Genomic DNA, 24,942 nt, shown 5'->3' on the forward strand with positions numbered 1-24,942 from the left:
TCTTTTTGAATAGTTCCTCTCCTCCATTCTTCCTATTTTGACTTTTTGAAACTAACCACATGCATGTTGGACCTGTATTCTATTGACAATGTCTTTTTTAACTTCTCATTCATACTTTATATCACATTTTTCTCCCCAAGGTTTATTTTGTATAATTTATCCAGATCTATGTTTCAATTTATTAAATCTCTGCTCAATTATGCCTTGTTTAATTTAACATTTACTTTTTAATTTCAGCAATTATATAAGCATACTTTATTTTACAGTTCTTTTTAGATGTTTTTGCAAATATAAGTCATCACTTTGATAGTTTCTTAATGTTAGTAAGGTGTTAACTTTATCTTTTATTCAAATATCTCACATATATTTTACGTTCTATATCTTATAATATAGCCCTACTAAAATCTTATTATCCACAGTCTTCACGATGTAGATTTAGGGTTTGTTGTTTCTTTTAATTCTCATTCATAATGGCTTCTTTATTGGTTTGGTGTATTTTTACCAAACTCAATCTGAGGGAATCTTAAGAACCTAAATAGGATATGATTTCCTCCAGAGAAAATTCATGTTTGCTTATGATAGTAGCTATGAGACCTGGGATCACTTGAGATATCTGCAATCCTTTTAAGTGTGTTTGATTAGTACAAAAATATCTCTTTCAGTTCTCTCAACTTGTGGGGGACCCAAGACTTAATGGACTCTAGATCCATGTGATGATTTTAACATTTGCTTCTAGCATCTCTCCCCTGATTTCAGATCATTTATTTATCCATTTGTTATTCTTTCCTTTTCTTTTTTTGGTGTCAAGGCTTTCCTTTATGTCTTACGAGGTTCAAAGTATGATATTCAGGATCTACTTGTATGATATTTTATAGTCCAAAAAAATTCTAGGTTATTTTATATTTGGATAAGAATAATGCCCTAAAAATATTTTAATGATGGATTTTTTAGTACTATGAATCATATTCAAATTACATTTGAATCTAAATAATCTGAATAACTATCAATAATCTCTTTATAGTAGCTAAATTAACTTCAGACAGAGCAGATTCCAGAGCAAGGCAAATTATCAGAGATAAAGAGAGGCATTACATAATGATAAAGGGGTCAATTCTCCCAAAAAGGCATAACAATCCTTCATGTGTATGTGTTTAACAACAAAGCTTCAAAATACACAAGGCAAAAACTAACAATCTATTTAAATTCATTAATAAGGAGAAATGGAAAATCTGTTCTAATGTAGTAAATTCAGTTATTTTCCCATTATTTTCCTTCTTAAGTTTTTAATATAAAAATGTCAGTCCTTTCTTCTTAAATGGAAATAATTTATATATGCATAGAAGAAAAAAATCATTAAAATCTATATTGAGACTTGGAAGCTTCCTTTATTTCTTTTATTATTTGACTTAGTAGTTTGCCTACTTTTTAAAGAATAAGGTAAAGCTATGGGTTCTTCCTCTAGGAAAAAAGTACATACAACACAAATACTTTACATATCATTTCATAGGGCATATATATAACTTTACATATAATTTCACCAAGCACATATGCCACCAGTATTTATCCAGGAATCCCCAAAAACAGAAACAAGGCTAAGAACCTCTGACTTAGCACTGAAATTACAGAAGCAAATAGACAATTGAGCCATACGTACATGACCTTCCCAGCTTCTTCAGATTCCACAGAAATCAAGACTGTTGGTAGGTTAAAAAAGCTTAGTGTTTCCGTCTCTGTGAGTGTTATCTCTACAGTCTTTTGTAGGTCTTCTTTTGTTACAATTTTTTCAGGCGTTGCCCTCACAACTCGTAAATCTAAAATACATGACTTATTAAAAATCATTTACTAATTGCTATTTTTAATTTTCATTTTACCAAAATATCATGATGGGTCATACATTGCAGGTGGCTTTATGTGGTCAAAGAACAGACTGTGTTGTGGGATGTATTCAATCACTCTGAAGCTAGGGGACATTATGATAATAATCCAGTCCTCCTGTCTTCCTCTGAGAGGATGCTCTTCCCTGCTGCAGCAGATTGCCTAAGTTTTCATTGCTGATTGCCTAAGTTTTCATTGCTAAGGCTTTCTCCCTTCCCTTGCTCTTTCCATTAAGAAAATCAAATGGTTAGCTTTCCTAGCCTCTCTTGAAGCTAGAGGTGACCATGTGGCAGAGTTCTGGCCAATGAGATAACAGCAGAAATATATAGGAAAGAAGGCTCCTGGGGAAGCTTTTACTTTTCTGATAAACGAGGATGATATGACTGAAGCTACTGCCTTTCTCCCTCTTTCTGCCTTTAATGTGGATATAATACCCACAGCTGGGGCAGATATTTTGAGAGCATGGAGAAAAAAGCAAGAAGTAAGAAGAAAAGTTTTAAGGAAAGAGAATAGCAGAGCTGCCAATGCAGAGTCTGACAGTCAAGCCACAAAATCAAATCCAAAAGCTATTGACCTTTTAAGTTCTTTTAATGTGAAAAAAATAGGTGATTGTTTAAGCTAACGGTAGTTGGGTATTCTGTTACTTGGCAGAGCATTCCTGTTACATATCTTAACACCAAAGACTCTATCAAGCACTTTTCCAACCTTATGAATACTTCCCTCAAACCTTCATTGTCATACCAGAGGAAGAGACACCCTTACTGCACTCCAAGGCAAATGTTCCTCAGGTAGGTACCCATTTCTTCCAGCACTTTTGATCATCCGTTATTTTATCATTCTTTTATCTTCATTTTCATAATCCCACACCTCATGTTTTATGCTCTGCCTGGAAGGAGCCACTCTTATTTGTTCTCCTGACAAATTACTAATCATCATTAAAAACCCAATTCAAAAGTCTATAATGCTCTCTATGAATTCTTTTTTTTTTTTTTTCCCCACCTGAAGTTGTTAATCTTCACTTTCAAAGTGCTCGCATAACATTCTGCATATGTCCTGTTAGGGCACTGGTCACAATGTATCAGAAGAACTTGCCTCCTGAGTTAAAAGCAGAGAACTTCTAAAACAGGGCTGTCATTCCTGAGGCTGGTGGTGCAAGAGAGTTACCTTGGGAAATTGAATGATACCCTGGTAATTCACATGTAGCTACTCCTCAGGCCAGCATTTGGGAATCATTACCATAGTTCTTTTATCTCAAGTACCTGACAAATAATACGCATATTTGCTAAGGAAATAATGGGCTGTTACTGAAATAAATGATATTATTTTCATTACCTGTAAAACTAGTTAGTTTTTCCCGTTTATAGGATGGTTCTTCTAGGTCTTCTGCTATTGATTCAGTAGTGGATACACTTGATTTAGAAACTGAACTGCTTCCTAAAACTGACCTTTAATAATGAAAAACAACATTATTCATTTATGTAGATGTTCTTGTGGGTAATTAAATATATAAATAAAAACCTTATCATACTGAGAAATCAAATATATTATAATCATCTAAGAAAAATTGATAAAAAGAAACTACTTCTTTAAACAGAGTTGGTTTGTAGTGTTCCCTTAAGTAAAAGTCATTATAAATGTATTTTAGAGATAAAACATGTCAAACCTAGGTCTAAAGTCCTTCGATGGGTTCCCAATATATTTAGAATAAAAAGCTGAAATACAGTCTACCTATCCAGTCTCTCTGTCTTCATTATCAGTCTTCCCCTTCCCCCCTTTTCCTCAATCTTGTGGTGCTCTGTTATTTTAGAGCCTTGGCCTGGAACTTCCTTTCATTTTTTACCAATTTTCTGCTCATCATTCAAATCCCATCTTAAATGTGATGTATTCAAATCCCGTCTTAAATCCACCTTGAAAGGTCCTCTCAAGGCTTAATTAAAAGCAAATCTACATACTGGTTGGGAAATCCACAAATTGAAAAATATAAAAATAAGTTCTTTAAACATATGAACTTAATACTACTTCATGATGTTATATACCTTTTTTCCCTTTCTATTTCTAAGTCCAACTGTCCTCCAAAAGGATAGGTTCAGTTTACTGGAATATTCTTTGTTTTGTAGAGCACTCCTATGGCTACTCTATGCAAATTTGGAGGCGGACTCTCGAACAGCCTATTTTCTCTTAAAATTTTGTGCTTAGTTAACATCTGGAAATTTTAATTTGTCAGATTGGAAATTACACACTCAAATATTTCCCCATAATCTTTAGATTATTTTAGGACATCCTGTTTTATTATTGCAAAGACTCTGAATTTCTCCACTATAAGCATTAATAAAATTTCAGTAATGTGTCTACATAATACACGCATAACATTTCATTTACAAAAAAATTATGAAACAGAAGAGAAACCAAACCCTAGGAGAACAGGGATATACATGGAAGAATGGGGAAGTGGTCACGGAGAAGGAAAGCTACTTCTTCCCTAAATGGCAACATAAAAGAAACTGAAGAAATATGTCTGTGGGTATGTGATGCAAGCCCCATCTTTTGGTTCCTCAGGAAATCTTGAATAAAATCTACATATATTTCTCACAAATGTTTTGGTGTGTCAGGGAACTCTTAAGTCATGCAAAGCTCTACATCTAAGTAAAACATGAGGGGAACATAGAGATGGCACACTAATGTAGAGTGGAGTTGGGAGTCTGAAGACAACTGAGATCTAAGTTACATATATGCAACTTAAATGAAAAGACAGTACATATGATATTAAAAAAAATAGAATAGTATACTCTACCTTGTAAACTGCCCTAACATACTAGGATTTATTGTGTTCTGATACAGGCTATAGGAAGATATATAGTCCGATGCATATGATCCTTCTTGTGACGTCAACAGTTTATTTGGCTTTGCTGTACCCATATGTGGGTCTTGATGGTAAAGAGGTCGGGGAGTAACGTCAACTCCAAGTGCATTAATTACCTGTGGAAAATGGTTATTTAAAATGAAATAAGTAAAAAAAAAATGTGGTTTCTGAATAATAGGTCCCAGAAAATAGGAATTAAAGTAGTAGAAAAAAGCAATACAATGTGTCTAGGATGGAATAAACATGAAAAATTGAATAAAAGATTTTATGCTTAAAAAATTTCTTAACTAGGCATACTTTTTAAAAACATCTTATATGTATTTTTACCGATATGCAAGTAATACATATTAATTTTGGGGAAATTCAGAAAGGTAGAAAGATAATTCATCCAGATTATTAATATTTTTGTATATTTAATTTTTTCTGTATAAGCTTTAAAAAACCCACTATTATTTGTTCAACATTTTTTAGTAACATTTCCCAATTTTTATATATTGTTTTTGCCTAATTTTTAATCTTTTCAATTATGAAATTTAACACATACAGAATTACAGCTCTTACATTCAAGTTTTTTATCCATTGTGAGTTAATTTTTGTGTATGGTCTAAGATAGTGGTCCAGTTTCATACTTTTGCAGGTGGCTTTCCGGTTTTCCTAACTCTACTTACTGAAGATACTGTTTCTCCCCAGCATATACATTGCTCTTCCATTGTAAATTAATTGACCATATATGTGTGGGTTTATTTCTGGGCTCTCTGTTCAGTTCCATAAATCTTTTGTTTCTATTTTTGATGTATGTGTTTATGTACAAATACCATACTGTTTTAATTACTATAGCTCTGCAATACAATTTGAAATCAGAGAGGGTGATGTCTCCAGCTTTATTCTTTCCTAAGATTGCTTTAGCTATTCAGGGTCTTTTGCTGGTCCATACAAATTTTAAGATTATTCTATTCTGTGAAAAATGCCATTGAAATTTTGCTAGGGTTTGCACTGACCCTGTGCATTGCTTTGGATAGTGTGGACATTTTAACAATATTGATTCTTCCAATCAATAAGCACGGAATATCTTTTTATGTATTTGTAACTTCAATTTTTTCATTAATGTCTTGTAATGTTCAATATACAGATCTTTTACCTCCTTTGTTAAATTTATTTCTAGGTATTTAATTTGTTTAGATGCAATTATAAATGGGATTTTTTAAAAATTTCTCTGAGCACTGGATATTAATGTATAGAAATGCGACAGGTTTCTGTATATTAATTTTGTTTCCATCAAATTTACTGAATTTATTATTCTAATTGTTTTTTGGTGGAGTCTTTAGGACTTTCTATATACAATATGTCATCTACAAATAGTGACAGTTTTACTTCTTCCTTTTCAACTTGGATAACTTTTATCTCTTTTTCTTGACTTATTACTCTGTCTAGGACCTCCAATACTATGTTGAATAAAAGTGGCAAGAGTGGGCATCCTTGTCTTGTTCTTGATCTTAGACGAAACGTTTTCGGATTTTTACCACTGAGTACATATGGCCTAATTAAGTGAGGTACATTCCCTCTATACCTGCTTTGTAGAGTTTTTATCATAAATGGATGTTGAATTTTGTCAAATGTTTTTTCTGCATCTATTCAAATGATCATATGATTTTTATCCTTCATTCTGTTAATGTGGTGTATCACATTGACTGATTTGTGAGCACTAAACCAACCTTGTATCCCTGGAATGAATTTTATTTGATCATAATCTATAATCCTTTTAATATATTGGTGAATTTGGTTTGCCAGTATTTTGTTTAGGGTTTCGTATCTACGTTTATCGTAGATATTGGTGTATAATTTTCTTTCCTTGTGGTGCCCTTGTATGGTTTTGGTATAATAAAATGAGTTTTGAAGAGCTTCCCCCTCTTCCTTTATTGGAAAATTTTGAGAAGAATTGATATTAATTCTTCTTTGAATGTTTGGTATAATTCACCACTTAAAACTGTCTGGTTCTAGAATTTTGTTTGTTGGGAGGTTTTTGATTACCGATTTGATCTCCTTAATAGTAATTGGACTGTTCAGATCATCTATTTCATCAAATTCAGTCTTGATAGGTTGTTCATATCTAATGATTTGTACATTTCTTCTAGGTTGTCTAATTTGTTGGCATATATTTGTCCACAATATTCTCTTATGATCCTGTTATTTCTGTGGTATCAGTTGTAACATCTCTTTTATTTTCTTATTTCACTTAGCATAATACTCTGTAGCTCTAGCCATGTTGTTGCAAATGGCTAGATTTCACTCTTCTTATGGCTAATATTCCATTGTATATATACACCACATCTTCTTTATCCATTCATTAGTCAATGGACATTTAGGCTGCCTCCATAATTCATCTATTGTAGATAATGCTGCTATATACATTGCGGTGCATGTATCCTTTCAAATTAGTATTTTTGTATTCTTTGGGTAAATACCTAATAGTGCAATTGCTGGATTGTAGGGTAGCTCTATTTTTAACTTTTTGAGGAAACTTCATACTGTTTTCCAGAGTTGCTGCACCAGTTTGCATTTCCCACAATACAAGAGAGTTCCCCTTTCTCCACATCCTTGTCAAAAATAGTTATTCCTTATGTTGTTGATTTTAGCCATTCTGACAGGTGTGAGGTGATATCTCATTGTAGCTTTGATTCGTGTTTTACTGATGATCAGTGATGTTGAGTCTCTTTATTGATATTTTCTGAATTGGATGTGACAGTCATCATACCTCTTTCTAATTTTTTAATCATGGTCTCTTTATTTTTTAAAAATTTTTAAAGATTTTATTTATTTATTTGACAGAGACAGACAGACAGCGAGAGAGAGAAGACAAGCAGGGAGAGTGGGAGAGGAAGAAGCAGGCTCCAGTGGAGGAGCCTGATGTGGGGCTTGATCCCAGAATGCTGGGATCATGCCCTGAACCGAAGGCAGACGCTTAACGACTGCGTCACCCAGGCGCCCCAATCATGGTCTCTTTAGTTCTATGAAGGTATTTATAATGATTTCTTTTAAATCTCTTTTTGTTACATCTGACATCTGGTTCTTCCCACAGTTTCTATTGCCTGTCTTCTTTTTTGAATATGGGTCATATTTTTCTATTTCTTTGTATGCCCTATGTTTTGTTGGAAACTGGAGATTTTAGATAACATATTGTAGCAACTCTAGGTATTGATACCTCCCTCCTTTCTAAAACTTGTAATTTCTATTCGCTTGTTTATTTGTTTAGTGATTACCTAGATCACTTTTGTGAGATCAATTTCCCCATAATGGGTTGAACTATGTTCTCCCAAAGAAGATATGTTTAAGTCCTAACTCCCAGTACTTCAGATTGTGGAAACAGGGTCTTTGCTGACTTAATCAAATAAAGATGAGGTCATTAGGGTGAGAACTCTAATCTGGTATGTCTGATGTCTTTATAAAAAGGGGAAATTTGGACATAGCTACACAGAGGTAAAACATCATGAAAATACATGGGGAGAATACAATGCGAAGACAGAGGATTGGAATGATAGATCTACAAGCCAAAAAGTGTTTAGGACTACCAGAGCTAGAAGAGAAACAAATCCTTCCCTATCATATTCAGAGTGTGCTTGTCCACACTAACACCTTGATTTCAGACTTCCATCCTCCAGAATTGTGAGACAATGAACTTCTATTGTTTTAAGTCATACAGTTTGTGGTACTTCGCTAATGCAGCTGTAGAAAACTAATATGCCCTCTCTAACACTTACCCCACACAATGTTAAGCCTCTGATGTTGCCTCTGGGGGATAAGCAGCTTTGGGGTATCCCCACAGCCATCCTGGGATGACAATGGTACTGTTAGGGCTCTCTACTACTCTGGACTACACTCACTCAGCTGTTAAACTTCACTAATTGCCAGCTGATTGCTCTATTGTTTTCCACAATGTCCTGGGGCACAAATTCTCTACTCCAATCAAATTGTGGCTGCTTCCAGGGACTAACTTCTGAGATCAAGGTTTGGTATTCTCACTCTAAAATGCTCCTCCTAGCTGCCTTATTCCCAGGTTCCCAGTTAACTAGCTAGCCTACAGTCTAGCGTGTATCTTCATTGAACTAATTATTTTTTAAAAATTCATGAATCTAACTCAATTCCCTTTCGCCACAACCCCCTCTGTATTTGAGTATACTCTTAGTTTCAAACTTCTCCATGCTCTGTTGCAAATGAAGTCAGTTCCTTTTAGAAGATATTAGGAGCTATTTGCTTTATAGCTTGCTTCTGCCCCCAGATAAAATCTCTGCACCAGGTCTGTGGGCATGGCAGTGGAAACAAGGGTAAGCTTCTCTATGAATGACAACCTCACTCTAGATGTTGAGTGCTCCATGGAGGGGGCAGAGCAGTAACCTGAGATATTTTCAGCTTGCTTCTCCTGACATGGAACCATTACCTCATGATCCAGGGCAGGACCTCCGAATTCTCAATGTGCCACACTCAAGGTAGAGTTCATCAGTAGGGATTAGGCAGAAGAAAGCAGTCCGCACTTCTCAATCGCACCCACCCAGAAGTTAGCCTCAGCGACAGGCATTTGGGGGCAGCATGAGAAATGCTTAAGTTCTGCTTTGGGGAAAGAAAGCCCTATACATGGGAGCTAAGGGGAAAGGAAACCCTGTGCTCTTGGCTGCAAGCAGTCTAGAGTGGAATGTATGCCTTGCTAAGCTGGGAGGGAAGAAGTGGTAGTCTTGGCTCAAATACCACAACTTTCTTAGTAAATTGTCATAGATTTTCTTAAATGATTCTTCATTTACTGTTTGCCCTTAGGTCCATTTCCTGAGGCATTAAATAGTTGTTTTTAAAAAATAACTTTTACCAGTTTCAGTTGAGCTGGGCATTGGAGATCTTCATGCCATCTCGCTGGAAAAGTTGAACTAATTATTTTTTAAAAAAATTGTAGTAAATACACGGCATATAAAATTTATCATCTTAACCATTTTAAGTACTTCCACATTAACTACTTTCACATTGTTGTGCAACCAACACCACCATCCACCTCCAGAACCGCTTTCATCTCACAAAACTGAAACTGTACCCATTAAAAAAATAACTTCCCTTTAATAACCTTCCCTGGGATCCATCCTTCTATTTTGTGTCTCTGAATTTGACTAGACTACATATCTCATTTAAGTGGAATCATACACTATTTGCCCTTTTGTGACTGGCTTATTTCAATTAGTATATCTTCAAGGTTCTTCAAGGTTCATCCATATTGTAGCATATGTTAGAATTTCATTTCTTTTTAAAGCTACAAATTTTCCATTATGTGTGTGTATACATATACACCAAATTTTGTTTACTCATTCATCTGCTGATGAAATTTCAGTTGCTTCCACCTTTTAGCTATTGTGAATAATGCTGCTATGAACATAGGTGTACACATATCTGTTCAAGTCTCTGCTTTCAATTCTTTTGGGTATAGACCAAGAAGTAGAATTACTGGATCATGGGGCAATTCTGGTTATACTTTTTTGAGGAATCACAATACTGTTTTCCATAGTGGCTACACCATTATACATTCTAATCAACAGGGCATGGAGTTTCCAAATTCTCTATATATTCACCAACATTTGTTATTTTCCATTGTTCTGTTTTTAGCCATCCTAATGGGCCTTGGTTGGTATCGCATTGTAGTTCTGATCTGCATTTCCCTAATAATTAATGATGTTGAGCATTTTTTCGTGTGCTGTTGGCTATCTGTATATCTTCTTTGGAAAAATATCAAGTTCTTTGTCCATTTTTTAATTTGGACCGCTTATTTGTTTATTGTTGAGTTGTAGAAATTCTTTGAATACTCTGAATATTAACCCTTTATCAGATATATGATTTTTAAATATATTTTCCTCATCTATAGGTTGCTTTTCACTGTGTTGTGTGTTCTTTGATGCACAGAAGTTTCTAATGTTTGATGTAGTTCATTATACCCCCTTTATTCTTTTGCTGTATGGTGTTCTTGGTGTTATATTTAAGAAATTATTGCCATATCCAGTGTCAAAAAGTTTTTCCCTTATATCGTTGTCATCTTCTTCTTCTTTTTTAAAGATTTTATTTATTTGAGAAAGAGAGAGTGCACAGGAGCATATGTGAGGGATGGGGGAAGAGTAGAGGGGGAGGGAGAGGGAGAAGCAGTCTGCGCTAAGCATGGAGCCAGACTTGGGGCTCTATCCCAGGACCCTGATATCATGACTTGAGCCAAAACCAAGAGTTGGACACTGAACCAACTGAGTCACCCAAGCACCCCTATTCTAAGAGTTTTATAGTTTTAGCTGTAAGAGCTTGATACATCTGGAGTCATTTTTTTATATAAGGGTCCTACATCATTCTTTTGCATGTACATATCCAGTTTTTCCAACACCTTTGTTTAAAAGACTGTCCTGTCCCCATTGCATAGAATTGGCATCTTTGTTGAAAATCATTTGAACATATATGTAGAGGGTTATTTCTGGGTCCTCTATTCTATTCCACTGGTCCATATATCTGTCTTTATGCTGTGCACTGTATTGATTTTTATAGCTTCATAGCAACTTTTGAAATCAGTACATGTAAGACCTTCAACTTTGCGGTTCTTTTTCAAGATTGTTTTGACTATTTGGGGTCTCTTGATATTCCACACGAACTTTAGGATGGATTTTTTTATTTCCACAAAATATGTCATTGGGATTTTGATAGGGATTGCATTGAATCTGTATCTTGTTTTGGGTAGTATTGACATCTTAAAAAATATTCCAATGTATAAACAAGAGATGTTTTCCCATTTATTATCATCTTATTTCATTTCTTTCAGCAATTTTTGTAGTTATCAGTGTACAAGTCTTTCACTTACTTGGTTAAGTTTATTCCTAAGTACTTTATTCTTTTTGATACTATTGTAAATGGAGATCTTTTTTCTTAATTTTCTTTTTGGATTGTTCATTGCTAGTGTATAGAAACACAATGGATTTCTATGTGTTAATTTTCTATCCTACAACTTTACTGAACTGATTAGTTCAAAGTTGTTTTTTTTTAATGTGGAATCTTTGGGGTTTTCTACATATAAGATCATGTCATCTGTGAACTGAGATTTACTTTGTCCTTTCCATTTTGGATGATTTTTATTTCTTCTTTTTCACTAATTGCTCTAGCAAGGACACCTACTACTATGCTGAGAAGTAGCAAAAGTGGGCATCCTTGTTTTGTTCCTGATCTGAGAGGAAAAGCTTTCAGTCTTTCATCACTGAGTCTGATGTTAGCTGTAGTTTTTTCAGAATGCCCTGAGGAAATCCTTTCTCTTTCAGATTAGCTAATCGGTTAAAATAATTTTTTAAAATAATGAATGGATATTGAATTTTTTCAAATGCTTTTTCTTTACCTGTTCTGATGATCCCATAGATTCTCCCCTCCTAGTCTATTAATATGGCAAGTAGTATTATTTTTAAATGTTGGAACAACCTTGCATGCATTATTCTCAGTTGGTCATATGCACTATCCCTTCTACATACTGTAATATCATATAATATGTATGTGTTGTATGTATAACATATACATAATACGTATAATGTATACACAATAATATATGATTGTCATGGACTGAATGTTCGTGTACACCCAAAATTCATGTTGGCCCCCTAATTCCAATGTGACAGTATTGGAAGGTAGAACCTTTGAAAAGTAACTGGGACATGAAGGTGGAGACCTCAAGGAATGGGATTAGTGAATGCTCTTCTGAAAAGAGGCCAGGGAGTTAGCTAAATCTCTTTCCACCATGTGATACATTGAGAATACATCGAAGATACATTGAGAAGTGAGCAGTCTGCAACCTGGAAGAGGATCCTCACCAGAACTCAACCATGCTGGCATTCTAATCTTGGGCTTCCAGCCCTAGAACTGTGAGAAATAAATTTGTTTATAAGCCATCCAGTCAATAGTACTTTGTTATAACAGCCTGAGTTGACCTAGATAACGGTACATGTAATATATATGCAAATATATAGTATTTATTTATTAAAATTATATTAGCTTGTTTTCATTTTTTGGCTACTATAAATAAAGATGCTATAAGCATTTGTGTACTAGTTTTTGTATAAACATGTACTTTCTTTTCTTTTGAGGAGATACCTAGAAGTGGAATGGCTGGATGGTATAGTAGGTATGTATTTAACATTGAATAAATTGCCAAATGGTTTTTCATTTTCTATTCCTACCAGCAGTGTATGAAAATTCTGCTTCCTCCACATACTTGCCCATATTTGCTATGATCAGTCTTTTAATTTTAGCCATTCTAATAGGTGTACAGCAGTATCTTAGAGTTCAATTTGCATTTCCCTAATGACTAATGCTGATCATCTTTTGATGTGCTCATTTGCTATCTGTATAGGTACCTTGTTGAAGTATTTGTAAAAATGTTTGCTCATGGGGTGCCTCGGTGGCTTAGTTGGTTAAGCGTCTACTTCGGCTCAGCTCATGATCTCAGGGTCCTGGGACTGAGCCTTGAGTTGGGGGGGGGGTCTCTGCTCAGCAGGGAGTCTATTTCTCCCTCTGTGCTCCTTCTCTTGCTCGCTCTCAAGTAAATAAAATCTTTTAAAAATGTTTTGATTGTTTTAAAAATTAGGTTGTCTTAATATTGTTTTGAGAATTGTTTATCTATTTTAGATATAAGTACTTTATCAGATATACGCTTTATGAATAATTTTTCCCACTGTATGGCTTCTTTTTTCATTCTTTTAGCAATGTCTTTCAAAGACCAGAAGCTTTCATTTTGATGGAGTCCAATTTACCAATTTTATCTTTAATGGACTGTGGGTTTTTTTGTGTCATATCTAAAAATATCATTGCCTAGATCATTCAGATTTATACACCACATAATTGTCTGCATATGTATTATACTTTTATTAAAAGTTTTAAAAATTCAATTCTTAGTTTTCTAATGAGGTAACTAATTTTGTGACAATTTATTTTATGATATTTTCTAGAGTACACTGCAAAGAAGAATGAATATTACCTTTATTATCTATATTATAGCTAGGTTAATTATTATTAATACCATAATCAACTAGTTCTGAAGGTCATGAGTAGACTTTCCTCACTCCGCGCTAATGTTCTCATTATTAGTAATGAATTATAGGGGCCAACAGCCAATATTATGCTATAAAATATGTTATGTGGTGAAAACTCTAACAAAACCAATATATCGATATAAGAAGTGAGTTGGTTATTTCAAAGCAGTGTATTTTCTACCTTTCACATTTCAGTCAAGTTCTTTATGGTGCCATTTTCAAATACACTCAGAATTCTAAAGAATATTACCTGTATGACTGTCCTTGGGGTGGAAATATTCATTTTTTCTGTTTTTATCTCAGGTAGAACTATCAAGGTTTTTGACATAGCCATTCTGCTTTGGTTTGCACCAATATATCCTTTTGTTTGACCTCCTTTTACTGTGTTAGTAAAGCTAATAGATTTCTTTGGCTGTGGGCCAACACTCCTATATCGGGAAAAGAAAACATAATACAAAGGATCCATGACTGAAGGAAAATTAACCAACAATAGAAAAAAGCAGACTTTCATTTAGAAACACGGAAACAATCTGAACATATAAACAATAAATAATAATAGCTACTTGAGAGCTCCTCACGTGTAAGCAGAGTTTTAGAATGTTTACATGCATTATATAACTTTTTCCTTGCAACACTTAAGAGGCTGCTATAAATATCATTTTATATAAAATCACAGAGGCTTCAGAGGGAAATGTTCCTCCTAGAGTTGAAATTTGAAGCCAGGCAGTCCAATCCAAAGTCTACACTGATTTCTCTGGGTCTTAATTTCCTTATCTGTAAAATGGGGATATTTATAGTACCCTATTCATAGATTATTATGAGGATTAAATGGATTAATTTGTATATTATGGTTAGGAAGTCCCTGGCACATAGTAAGCATAAGTGAGTGTTCAGTACAGCTACATAGGCAGAATGAAATATGAGTAATAAAGGCTGGAAAGAATATTGTGTTCCTGCCTGAACAATTACATAATAATTTTTAATAATAAAAGAAGATAAAATCAAAATGTTTGCATCCTGGAGAAAAAAATATGATTTCACTTTTGTATGCTCCACAAATTCCTTGACACAAAAACCTACCTTACCATTCCTTTGTTCTAGTACTCTGATCATGCTATGGATTTCTATAAAACAAGGATGATATTCCCTTAGATTATAAAAAGGAAATCTGTTTCCAAAGAAAACATTTTATTTATTATTATTATTTTTTAATTTTTATTTTAAGTAGGCTCCACACCCAACGTGGGGCTTGAACTCATGAACCTGAGATCAAGCGTTGTGTGCTCTACTGACTGAGTCAGCCAGGTGCCCCAGCCCCTCAAAGAAAACATTTTAAATAATACTTTAACTTTTCAAATTATAAAAGATCAGACAAGAATGAAATATTTTTAAATGACAACCATCAATCCACTTTTCATATTTTATTTTTCTTCATAGCACTTACTACTTGATATTTTGTTCCTACTGTCCACTCCTTTCATAGTCCAACTCCTTAAATATTAGTCAATACTACTACTTCCTTATTCCTCTTATTTGTTCCATAATTCACTACAGTCTAGTTCTACTTCCCCTCTCCTACTGCATAGACTACTTTCATTAAAATCACCTAGTCCTTCAACTTGTCAAATCCATGGGACTCTTTTCAATACTTATCTTCGTAGCATCTAACATTGACCCTTCCCTCTTCTGTGACACCTCTTTGGGACCTCTAACCATCTGACCCCTTCATTTTCTACTAATTAGTACATTTTAGGTTTCTCTTCTTTCTCTATTTAATCCAGAATCCACAATTCATCAACTGAATCACTCTTTGACCATTATCCTCAACTTGTATTTTCTCTCTCCTTGACCTTTTGCCCTCCTATCCTTACAAAAGCTAGTCCTCCCATTTTATTTCCCCTTTATTAGTTTTCTCTTTTGAAGATTACACTTAGGCTCAAACCTCAGTTACTGGTTTGTTTTCTCTCTCTCTCTCTCCACACACACAACACACACTATCCCTGGGTAAATATAACAAAACCCATGGTTTCAATGACTACTTATATTCCACCTCCTGATGGCAGTCTACCATCATCACCACCACCTCCTTTCTCCCATTCCCTGAAAATTTTATATCCAAATTATTAACACACACTCTCTCTCTCTCTTTCTCTCAAATAGTACTTCTGGCATAATTCCTGAGTATTTCAATAACCATGAAGATAATCCTTCTAATACTATGGCTTCTTAGCAACTTAAACCTTTCTCACGTACATAACCTTGTCCTCCTTGCTATGTCAGCTACTTATTCCCATGGTCATACATTTGACCTTGTCCTTAGCAAGGTCAACGGTCACTTCCTATTTTTTCAGCTTATATGCCATCTTTTTTTTTTTCCTTAAGTGCATTTTCTTGGATAGCTTACTCTTTTTTTTTTTTTTTTTGAGAGAGAAAGAGAGAGAACCCATGCAAGCAGTAGGTGGGGAGGGAGGAAGGGGCAAAGGGAGAGGGAGAGAGAGAATCTTAAGCAGGCTCCACGATCAGCACAGAGCCTGACACGGGGCTCGATCTCACAATCCTCAGATCATGACCTGAGCTGAAATCAAGAGTCAGATGCTTAGCTGATTGAGCCACCCAAGCACCCCTACACCCTCTTAATACCCAATTTCAAACAACTCTATTCAACTCCCTTCAACTCCATTATCACCTTCAAGCCCTTGATTCTATCATGTTTTACTGCTTCACCCACACCTCTCATGCAATCTCTTCTCTACTGAGCTTAAGGTTAATAAATATAATCCATAGGCATACTTCAGAGACGTTGCAAGTTCAGTTCCAGGCTACCACAATAAAGCAAGTATCACAATAAAGTGAGTAAAATGAATTTTTTGGTTTCCTGGAGCATGTAAAATAATGTTTACACAAAACATTTGAAATATTCCAAGGATAACCAAAATGTAACAGAGCCACAAAGTGAGCAAATGCTGTTTGAAAAATGGTGCCGATATACTAGCTGGACACAGGGTTGCCACAAACCTTCAACTTGTAAAAAACACAGTAGCAACAAAGTGCCAAAAAGTGCAATGAAATGAGGTATGCCTGTATTATAATCCTTACTTACACTCTCATTCTCCTTTTCCTTTTTTTAATTTACTGCACTTGCTGGCAAAACCAAAACTTTGATCAATTCCAATTATCTTCTTACTTTGAGCCTACATCTGCATATTAACCACATTTCTATATTCTGTAAACTTGATGCTTTATCATTTGTCACACATGTTTAGGCCCTACACATCTTGTTCTGGACAAACTGATATCCTCAAGTCATTGTGCCTTGGTTTCCCACCTCTGTTGTCACACCCCTCCCCTCCCAGGGGCACAATTTCCCAATGCAAACCAGTCTATTCTCAACTGCCTCCGTTGTCAGGCCCTCACACTCTGGCCCGCTGTATACCTTTCCTCATCACCCTATAACCAGGTACCAGACAATTAAGGATGGCCCCTATGTTCCAGAACCCACAAAAATTACTCAAATTAGCTAATCTTATGCCTGCTTGCCATGCCTCATCTGTACCTTCCCACCAAAACCACAGAAAGAAAGGCCCACAGTTTCTCCGTTTCCCTCTGCCTGATGGCTGACCCCAGTGCTTCCCCATGTAGCCCTCTGTGGCATTGCCTGCCCCCTCTCCTCTTGGAAGCTATGAGTAATAGACTATTTTTTTCAATGGCAATTATCTCCTGATCTGTTGACCCTACTATACTTCAAATTTTCTACTAATATGCTATATTTTAATTCAACCTGTACAGCTAAATGAAGCTGGAGAAAAAACATCCAACCATGATGCCAGGTCTCATTTTAAATTATGGATCATTAACTTAAAGTGTCTTTAATGTGCCAGCAATCACACTGTATTTTCTTGGTTCACGTTTTACTATACCTTCTAAGGTCACTATTACATACTCCTCTCTTCTTGAATATCAACATCCACTCCCATCTTTATTTTCAGCTGATTGAGAAAACTGTGCTAATCAAGTAACTTTTAAATATTCCTACTGTCACAACTATGCACCTAATTATATCTATACTTACATCCTCTATTTCTCTCTCATTACTCTGGATGACTTACCTATGATTCCAGCTTAGGTCAACTCCTCTACTCATGTACTAGATTCCATTCCTTTCTGCCTATTCAAGGACATCGCTCTAGCAATTCTCTCATGCTTTTCTTGCTCTACTACATTATTCCTTTTAGCGGTAAACATGCTATTATTTCTCCTATCTTAAAGAATTTCTCTTGATTCAATCCACCTCTCCAGCTACCATCCATTCATCTTTCCTTTAACTACATCAACTCCTTTGAAAGAACGGTCTATAATTATTGTTTCTAATTTCCCTCTGTATATACTCTCTTGAGCCTGATCCAGTCAAGTTTTAGCCCTTATCATTCCACCAAAAGAATTCTTACCAAAGTCCAGTCACCTCTAAAATATTAATTGCCAATGTTCTCATCTTACCTATCAGCAGAATTTACCTAGCTGCTCCTTCTTTCTTTGACTGTTTTTTTTTTTTTTAACTTGGATTGCAGGATACTTTCCTTATCTGGTTTTCCTTCTACTTTTTCTGCAGTGTTCATTCTTGGACTTCTATCTCTATCTGTCTACACTCATAGCCTAGATCAACTCATACAATGCATGATTTAAATACCTTCTATTTGATAATGACTCCCAAATATATATCTCTAACTATACCTTTCCTCTGAACCCTAGACCTATATACCCACCTGCCTACTTGACATCTCTGACTCAAAATTAGTATGTCCAAAACTGAGCTCCTGACAATCTCGCCCTCACCTTGTCTGGCAAACCTACTCCTCTTGCAGTCCTCACCCATTTTTGTTAAAGGTAATGCTATTCTTTCAGTTGCTTGGGTGAGAAAACTTCAGAATATATCCTGAATCCAAACATTTTATTATCACCCTTGCTGCCACCATCCTGGTACAAATAACTATCCTATTTCTCTTAGATTGTTGTGGCAGCCTTCTAACTCTTCTTGTTTAACCTGAATCCCCTGAAGTCTATTCTCCACATGGCAGCCAAGAGTGATCCTTTAAGACACAAGTTAGATCATATCACTACTCTGCTTAAAATCCTCCATTTGTTTACCGTCTCATTTATAGTAAAAGCCTAAGTCCTTACTATGACCTAAAAAATTCTACGTGCATTCTTATGTCTCTGACTTCATGTTCAATACTATTTCCCTTGTATACATTGCTCTTGTCACACTGGCATCCTTGATATTGCCAGGTGTATTTCCCTATCAGAGCCTTTGCCCTTGCAGTTCCCTTTGCCTGAATGCTCTTCCCAATAAATGTACATGTTTAGCATCCTTAGGTCTTTACATAAAACCACCTTCTTAGTGTGGCGTTCCCTGACTCCCCTATCTAAAATGTCAAATAACCTTTCAAATATTTCAGATTCCCTTGCTTTATTTTTCTTGTTAGGACTTACTAACAAACATAATGCATCTTTTACTTAAATATCTTATGAATTAGCTATCTCTCCCCCACTTAGAATTTAAATTCAATGAGGGTAAGGATTTGGGGTGGTTTTGTTCCCTGCTGTATCCCTAATGCCCAGAATAGTACTAAACACACAGTAGCTGCTTAATGAATATTTGCTGAATAAATAATCCCTAAGTCATTAGCAACTCAAAACATGCAATCTTCATACTTAGATGTTTACCAGCCTCTGGGTGGCTCCAGCTAAACATCTATAAGACATCTCAAAGTGAACAGATGCATAATGAAATATCACATTTACTCATAAACCAGTTCTTCCTTTTGTACTCTTTATAGGACCCAAACAGAAATGAATTAGTGAATGATGTTACATTTATCAGTTAGGTAGTTACTGGGATCTCATGAGAGAGCATTATCAGTGAACTCCCCCACATCTTCGCACTGTAAGTTTTATGGGAAGGAACTATGTTTATCATGTCCACAGTTACAGCTCTAGCTCTTAGCACTCTGTCTGACAGAATAGGAAATCAGAAAATATAGACCACTTTTTGAAAGAAATTGAAAGAAGTACCTGTAGCCAATTATATGAGCAATTTATGGTACATCTCTAACTATAGTAGAAAATATATGTTTTCAAAAGAGACAAATTAGAGAAGGTAACCACTTTGAGGTTTCAGGAGGTAACCACTTTGAAAACCACTACACCTGAAAACAGAGTCATCATACAAGTGGTCATGTAGAGCTCTATCTACATTCTTGAGTTTCCCAAAGCAGGGACCTAATTTGTTTTCACTCCTACATCTTCAGTATCTAGGGCAATAACTGAAAAATATAAGGCATTCAATTGGTATCTATTGAGAGAACTCCTGATAATCGCTTCCATGAAAACAGGGGCAAATGACATTAAAAACATGCTATACATACACAAATCTCACTATGAAATAATCACAAGAGGAAAAGTAGGTGTGGCTTGTGAAAGTTTCTGTATTAGCCCTTTCTTATTTTATTTTATTTTTTATTTTATTTTTTTTAAAGATTTTATTTATTTATTTGACAGAGAGAGAGGCAGCCAGCGACAGAGGGAACACAGGCAGGGTGAGTGGGAGAGGAAGAAGCAGGCTCCCAGCGGAGGAGCCTGATGTGGGGCTCAATCCCAGGGCTCTGGGATCACGCCCTGAGCCAAAGGCAGACACTTAATGACTGAGCCACCCAGGCGCCCCTAGCCCTTTCTTATTTTTTTTTTTTAAAGATTTTATTTATTTATGTGACAGAGAGACAGCCAGTGAGAGAAGGAACACCACAGAGGAGTGGGAGAGGAAGAAGCAGGCTCATAGCGGAGGAGCCTGATGTGGGACTCGATCCCGGAACACCGGGATCACGCCCTGAGCCGAAGGCAGACGCTTAACCGCTGTGCCACCCAGGCGCCCCATAGCCCTTTCTTATTTTAATGGGATGACGGCAATTCCAATCTTAACCAAATATATTTCTTCCATTCATTCAAGTTATTTATAAAACACTTACTATACATAAGGCCCTGTGCTATACACTCGCAGGGATACAATATGAATCAGATAAAAGAGATAAAACATGTACCTGATTATAACGGAAGTACAAAATTTCATTTGCCTCAAAAGAAGCCAGAGTAAAGTGACCTGAACTATGCTTCAGAAAAATTTAGCTAATGCAGAAACATATTAGAAGACCATTAATTTGATGCTATGGGAATAGTCCAGATGAGAAGTAATCAAGGTTTAACACGGGGTGGCAGATGTAGAAATAAAACAAATACAAGATACACCTGTGTTCGGCATGTCTATTTATTTTTTGCATTTTGTTGCTTTGACATCAAAGAACTTGCTGATCCTGCAGGGACTGCCCCTCCCAAGGCTAATCAATTTCTATACATTGTAAGGGACTCACACCTGCTAGCACCCTGCAAGCACCCTTTCGTATGCAAACCAACCAATCCAGAGTTGAAACCTTTAACCAACTCCTTTTATCCGGCTCTCTCAGAGATCTCACTTTCTGGGCCACTATCCACCTGCCCTAATCACCCTTGGAACAGGAGCCAGACAACTAGAGATAGTCCCTACAACCAGAGCCTTTTGAAATTATCCAAAGGAGCCAATTCTAAACCTGCTTATTCTGCTTTGTCTGTTCCTCCCACGGAAACCACAATAAGGGTTCTTGCCCATGTTTTCCTCCTGCTTGTTCTACCTCCTGACTGGCCCTTGTGCTTTTCCAGGCCCTCCCGTGTAGTGAGGCATGCCATGCCCCCTGTTTCTATGGATCCATGAGTATTTAAAAAAGCTTCTCCCCTCATAATAGTGATTTCCATGTCTATAAAACATATCTCAAGCACCCTTAAAAAACAGCAGATACAGAACTGATAGGACTTGGTAACAGATAATAACAATGCTACTTAAACTTTAAATTTCAAAGAACTTCCACCTATATTTTCTAATTCAATTCTTTTAACTTTTAAGATACTTAATAGTCATAGTTTACAAGTAAGAAAGCTTAAACTCAAAGGTCAATTTAAATGCTCAAACTCAATAAATAAATAAATAAATAAATACTCAAATTCATCCAATAATTCACAGGCTATTAATCTGTTTCTTTTTTTGTACATAAAAGTTAGTAACAGTATGTATCTCATAAAGTTAAGGTGATGATTAAATTAAGTCTTCTAAACTAAGTTAGGAGAAAGAAGTTAAATTGTAGACATGTTCAAATTAGATATCACTGATATCTTGGTGGAGCTGTCTGGTGGCAGCTGAAAATGCAAGAGTAAAGTGAATTTAAAGAAACAGAAGTGAGAGCTGGAGATTCAGATTTGAGAATCTTTCCATAGAGATGATAATAAATGAACAGAGTCCCAAAATAAAAACCCAAAGGCACAAAGAGAAGGCAACAGAGCTAAAGGGAGAAACTGGAGATAGTAAAAGAAATCAGAAAAGAGGCATTTAAACCAGTAATAAGTGAACCAGTAAAGTTCAGGGTTAAGGAGGGGAAGATCAATATTGTCAAATGCTGCAGAGGTAGAAAAGTTAAGAAAGCCCAATGAATTTGGTGACTTTTGAAACCTTTCAGTCACTCATTATTGACCTTTGAATAGTTTCTGTACAGAAATGGAGACAACAGACTGCAAGGGTTAAAGAGTGTACATAGACGTTTCTGGTCCAACATGTAAAGAACACAAAAGTCAGTAATCTTATTTTTATCACAAGTAAAAGGCTTAGCAAACTGAAAATCAATGGGGTTTTTTTAGATCCATCAGATCAGTTTATAGACACACCACTGGCCAGAAAGTTGGACAAGCAGGAGAAAACAGAGAATCACAACTTACTGGGAACAGACACTGCAACTGGGGCCAGGGAATGATAGGAAAACTTAAAGGGTAATTGACTAATTGCTGGTGACTGAGTGTAAAATAATTTGAAAGATAAAAACTCCCGAGGGCACAGCTGCACGGCGGCCTACCATGACACCCATCAGGCTCTTGGGAAGAAGATCAGAGAAAAACGCCGTCATAATTCCAGCAGGGAGATAGGACATAACCATTCTAAAATATACCCAGAATGTTCAGTTTTTCTTAACAAAGGTCTACCCTCATGGAAAACTATTTTAGCAGAGCCTAACCAAAATGGGGGATGGGAAATACACAACTCCAAGTCCCTCTAGACTTCTTGATTCACCCCAGGAAAAAAAAATCAGAGAAACTCTTATGAAGGTCACAGCCCAGGGTCAAAGGCCCACTAAAAAACTAAGACCTAATTATAGGATTATGGAACACTTCCTGTCCTCCCAACATCTTACCACCACACCAACAGGTCTTCTGTACAATAACAGGGGATTGAAATGGGAAGAACTACAAGGCTCAGACTCCATGAAGGAGTCTCTAGGGGAACCTAAAAAAAGAGACAAAAACAAGGACACTACAGGAAATTGAAGCCTCATAAACCTACTGCTACAGTAAACACAGCCTAATTCCTAGCCAGACAGACACAAAACCTCACTCTAAAGGCTCAGTTCATATTACCTGATGCAACATGTTCAGCTTTCAACAAAAAATTACAAAGCATATCAAAGGGAAAAAACAGTCTGAAGAAACAAACCAAGCATCAGAGCAGATGAAGATATGGCAGAAATTTTGAAATTGACAAGACTGGGAATTAAAGTAATTATGATTAATATGGTAAGGGCTCTAATGGAAAAAAAGTGGATAGATAACATGAAAACTCTTAAGGATCAAAAGGAAATGAATGAACATATAAGTAGAACAGAGGAACTGGGCAGAGAAGTGGGATAAAAGCACTGAAGAAAGAGTGGTTGTTTTACCACAATGGGAGATTGTTAAGCTAGCGAAAAGACCTAACACAGGAAAAACTGGAGAAAGTGGAAAATTGATGAATACATGTTTTATAAGATCCTTTCCAAGATCAGCATTAAGTCTTAAAAGGAGGAAAATGAGAAAAAACATATTAGGTCAAACCAATAGTTGTAAACTTTAAAGTATGTGAAATTTTATTTAACTGGATAACATAGCTATCTCAAAACGTGAAGGTTATACTACTTCCCATCTCCCGCCTGATTCTTTCCTTAATAGGTAATCTCTTTTGAATTTGTCATTATTTAAGAAATTCCCAATTCATGAATTCAACTTAATTTTACTTTGAGATTTCCAAACTTACAAGTAAAAACAAAAACCAGGGGCGCCTGGGTGGCACAGCGGTTAAGCGTCTGCCTTCGGCTCAGGGCGTGATCCCGGCGTTATGGGATCGAGCCCCACATCAGGCTCCTCTGCTATGAGCCTGCTTCTTCCTCTCCCACTCCCCCTGCTTGTGTTCCCTCTCTCCCTGGCTGTCTCTGTCTCTAATAAATAAATAAAATCTTTAAAAAACAAAAACAAAAACAAAAACCAGACAGGATGCACAGTAACCAATATTACTGAAGTACATTATTCATTCGTTCTGTCAGTAAATATTGAGTGCCTTCTTCATTCAAGGCAATAGCAGTGAACAAAACAAAAATGTCTGCCCCATGGAGTACCACAGTTTGAGTGAAGACACACTGATGAACAAGTATATTATATACCAAGTAAGGATAAGTTTTATGGGTAAGTTTAAACCAAGGTTGAGGAACTGGAAGTGCTGGGAATTGTAAGTATTATTATTATTTGATGAGGGGTGGTTAGAGAAGGGCCTTTTGATAAGATGACATCTGAAGGAAGTGAGTCATGACACTATCTGGGGGTGCAGTATTCCAAAGAAGAGCAAATGCAAAACAACAACAACAACAACAAAACCCCCACAAATGCATAGGCCTTAAAGTGGGAAAATAATGTGCCTGATGTTGTTGTGGAACAATCAGCCAAAGGGAAGAGTCCAAGGTGAGATCCTGTGGGACTCTGTAATGATGTGAGCTTTTACTCTGAGTGAAATGGGGAAAAACTGGAGGGGTTTGAGAAGAGCCACAGTGACTACCATGTGTAGGATGTTAGTAAGAAGACCATGTAGGTGGTTACTGTAGTGTTACAGGGACTTCTATTACTGCGTAGTCTCAATTCACTTTGCAGATAGAAATAATAGAATCTGCTGATGGAGCGGGGTGTTAGAGAAGTCAAGGGAAACTCCGAGGT

The 24,942-nt window shown here is 36.0% G+C and overlaps 1 protein-coding gene across 4 annotated transcripts in view; it reads right to left on the reverse strand.

Moving 5' to 3' along the window:
• The window catches only part of DNAI4 (dynein axonemal intermediate chain 4), an 83,553-nt gene that overhangs the window by 57,306 nt on the left and 1,305 nt on the right, over positions 1-24,942 (reverse strand). For 3 of the 4 annotated variants that reach the window (XR_006780442.2, XM_087865982.1, XM_087865981.1), the window contains exons 2-5: positions 14,054-14,231; positions 4,667-4,851; positions 3,208-3,320; positions 1,655-1,811 (exon numbers count right to left, since the gene is read on the reverse strand). Coding sequence is in view for 3 of the 4 variants with exons in the window: in XM_087865982.1 (XP_087722108.1) it covers positions 1,655-1,811; positions 3,208-3,320; positions 4,667-4,851; positions 14,054-14,231 (633 nt within the window). In the remaining variant the exon portion in view is untranslated. The remainder of the gene's footprint in view (positions 1-1,654; positions 1,812-3,207; positions 3,321-4,666; positions 4,852-14,053; positions 14,232-24,942) is intronic. The other variant, XM_087865983.1, reaches the window with a different exon arrangement.

The sequence above is a fragment of the Ursus americanus genome, chromosome 12 (genome assembly GCF_024610735.1).
Source record: "Ursus americanus isolate L20-20 chromosome 12, mUrsAme1.1.p, whole genome shotgun sequence".
Classification (NCBI taxonomy): domain Eukaryota; kingdom Metazoa; phylum Chordata; class Mammalia; order Carnivora; family Ursidae; genus Ursus; species Ursus americanus.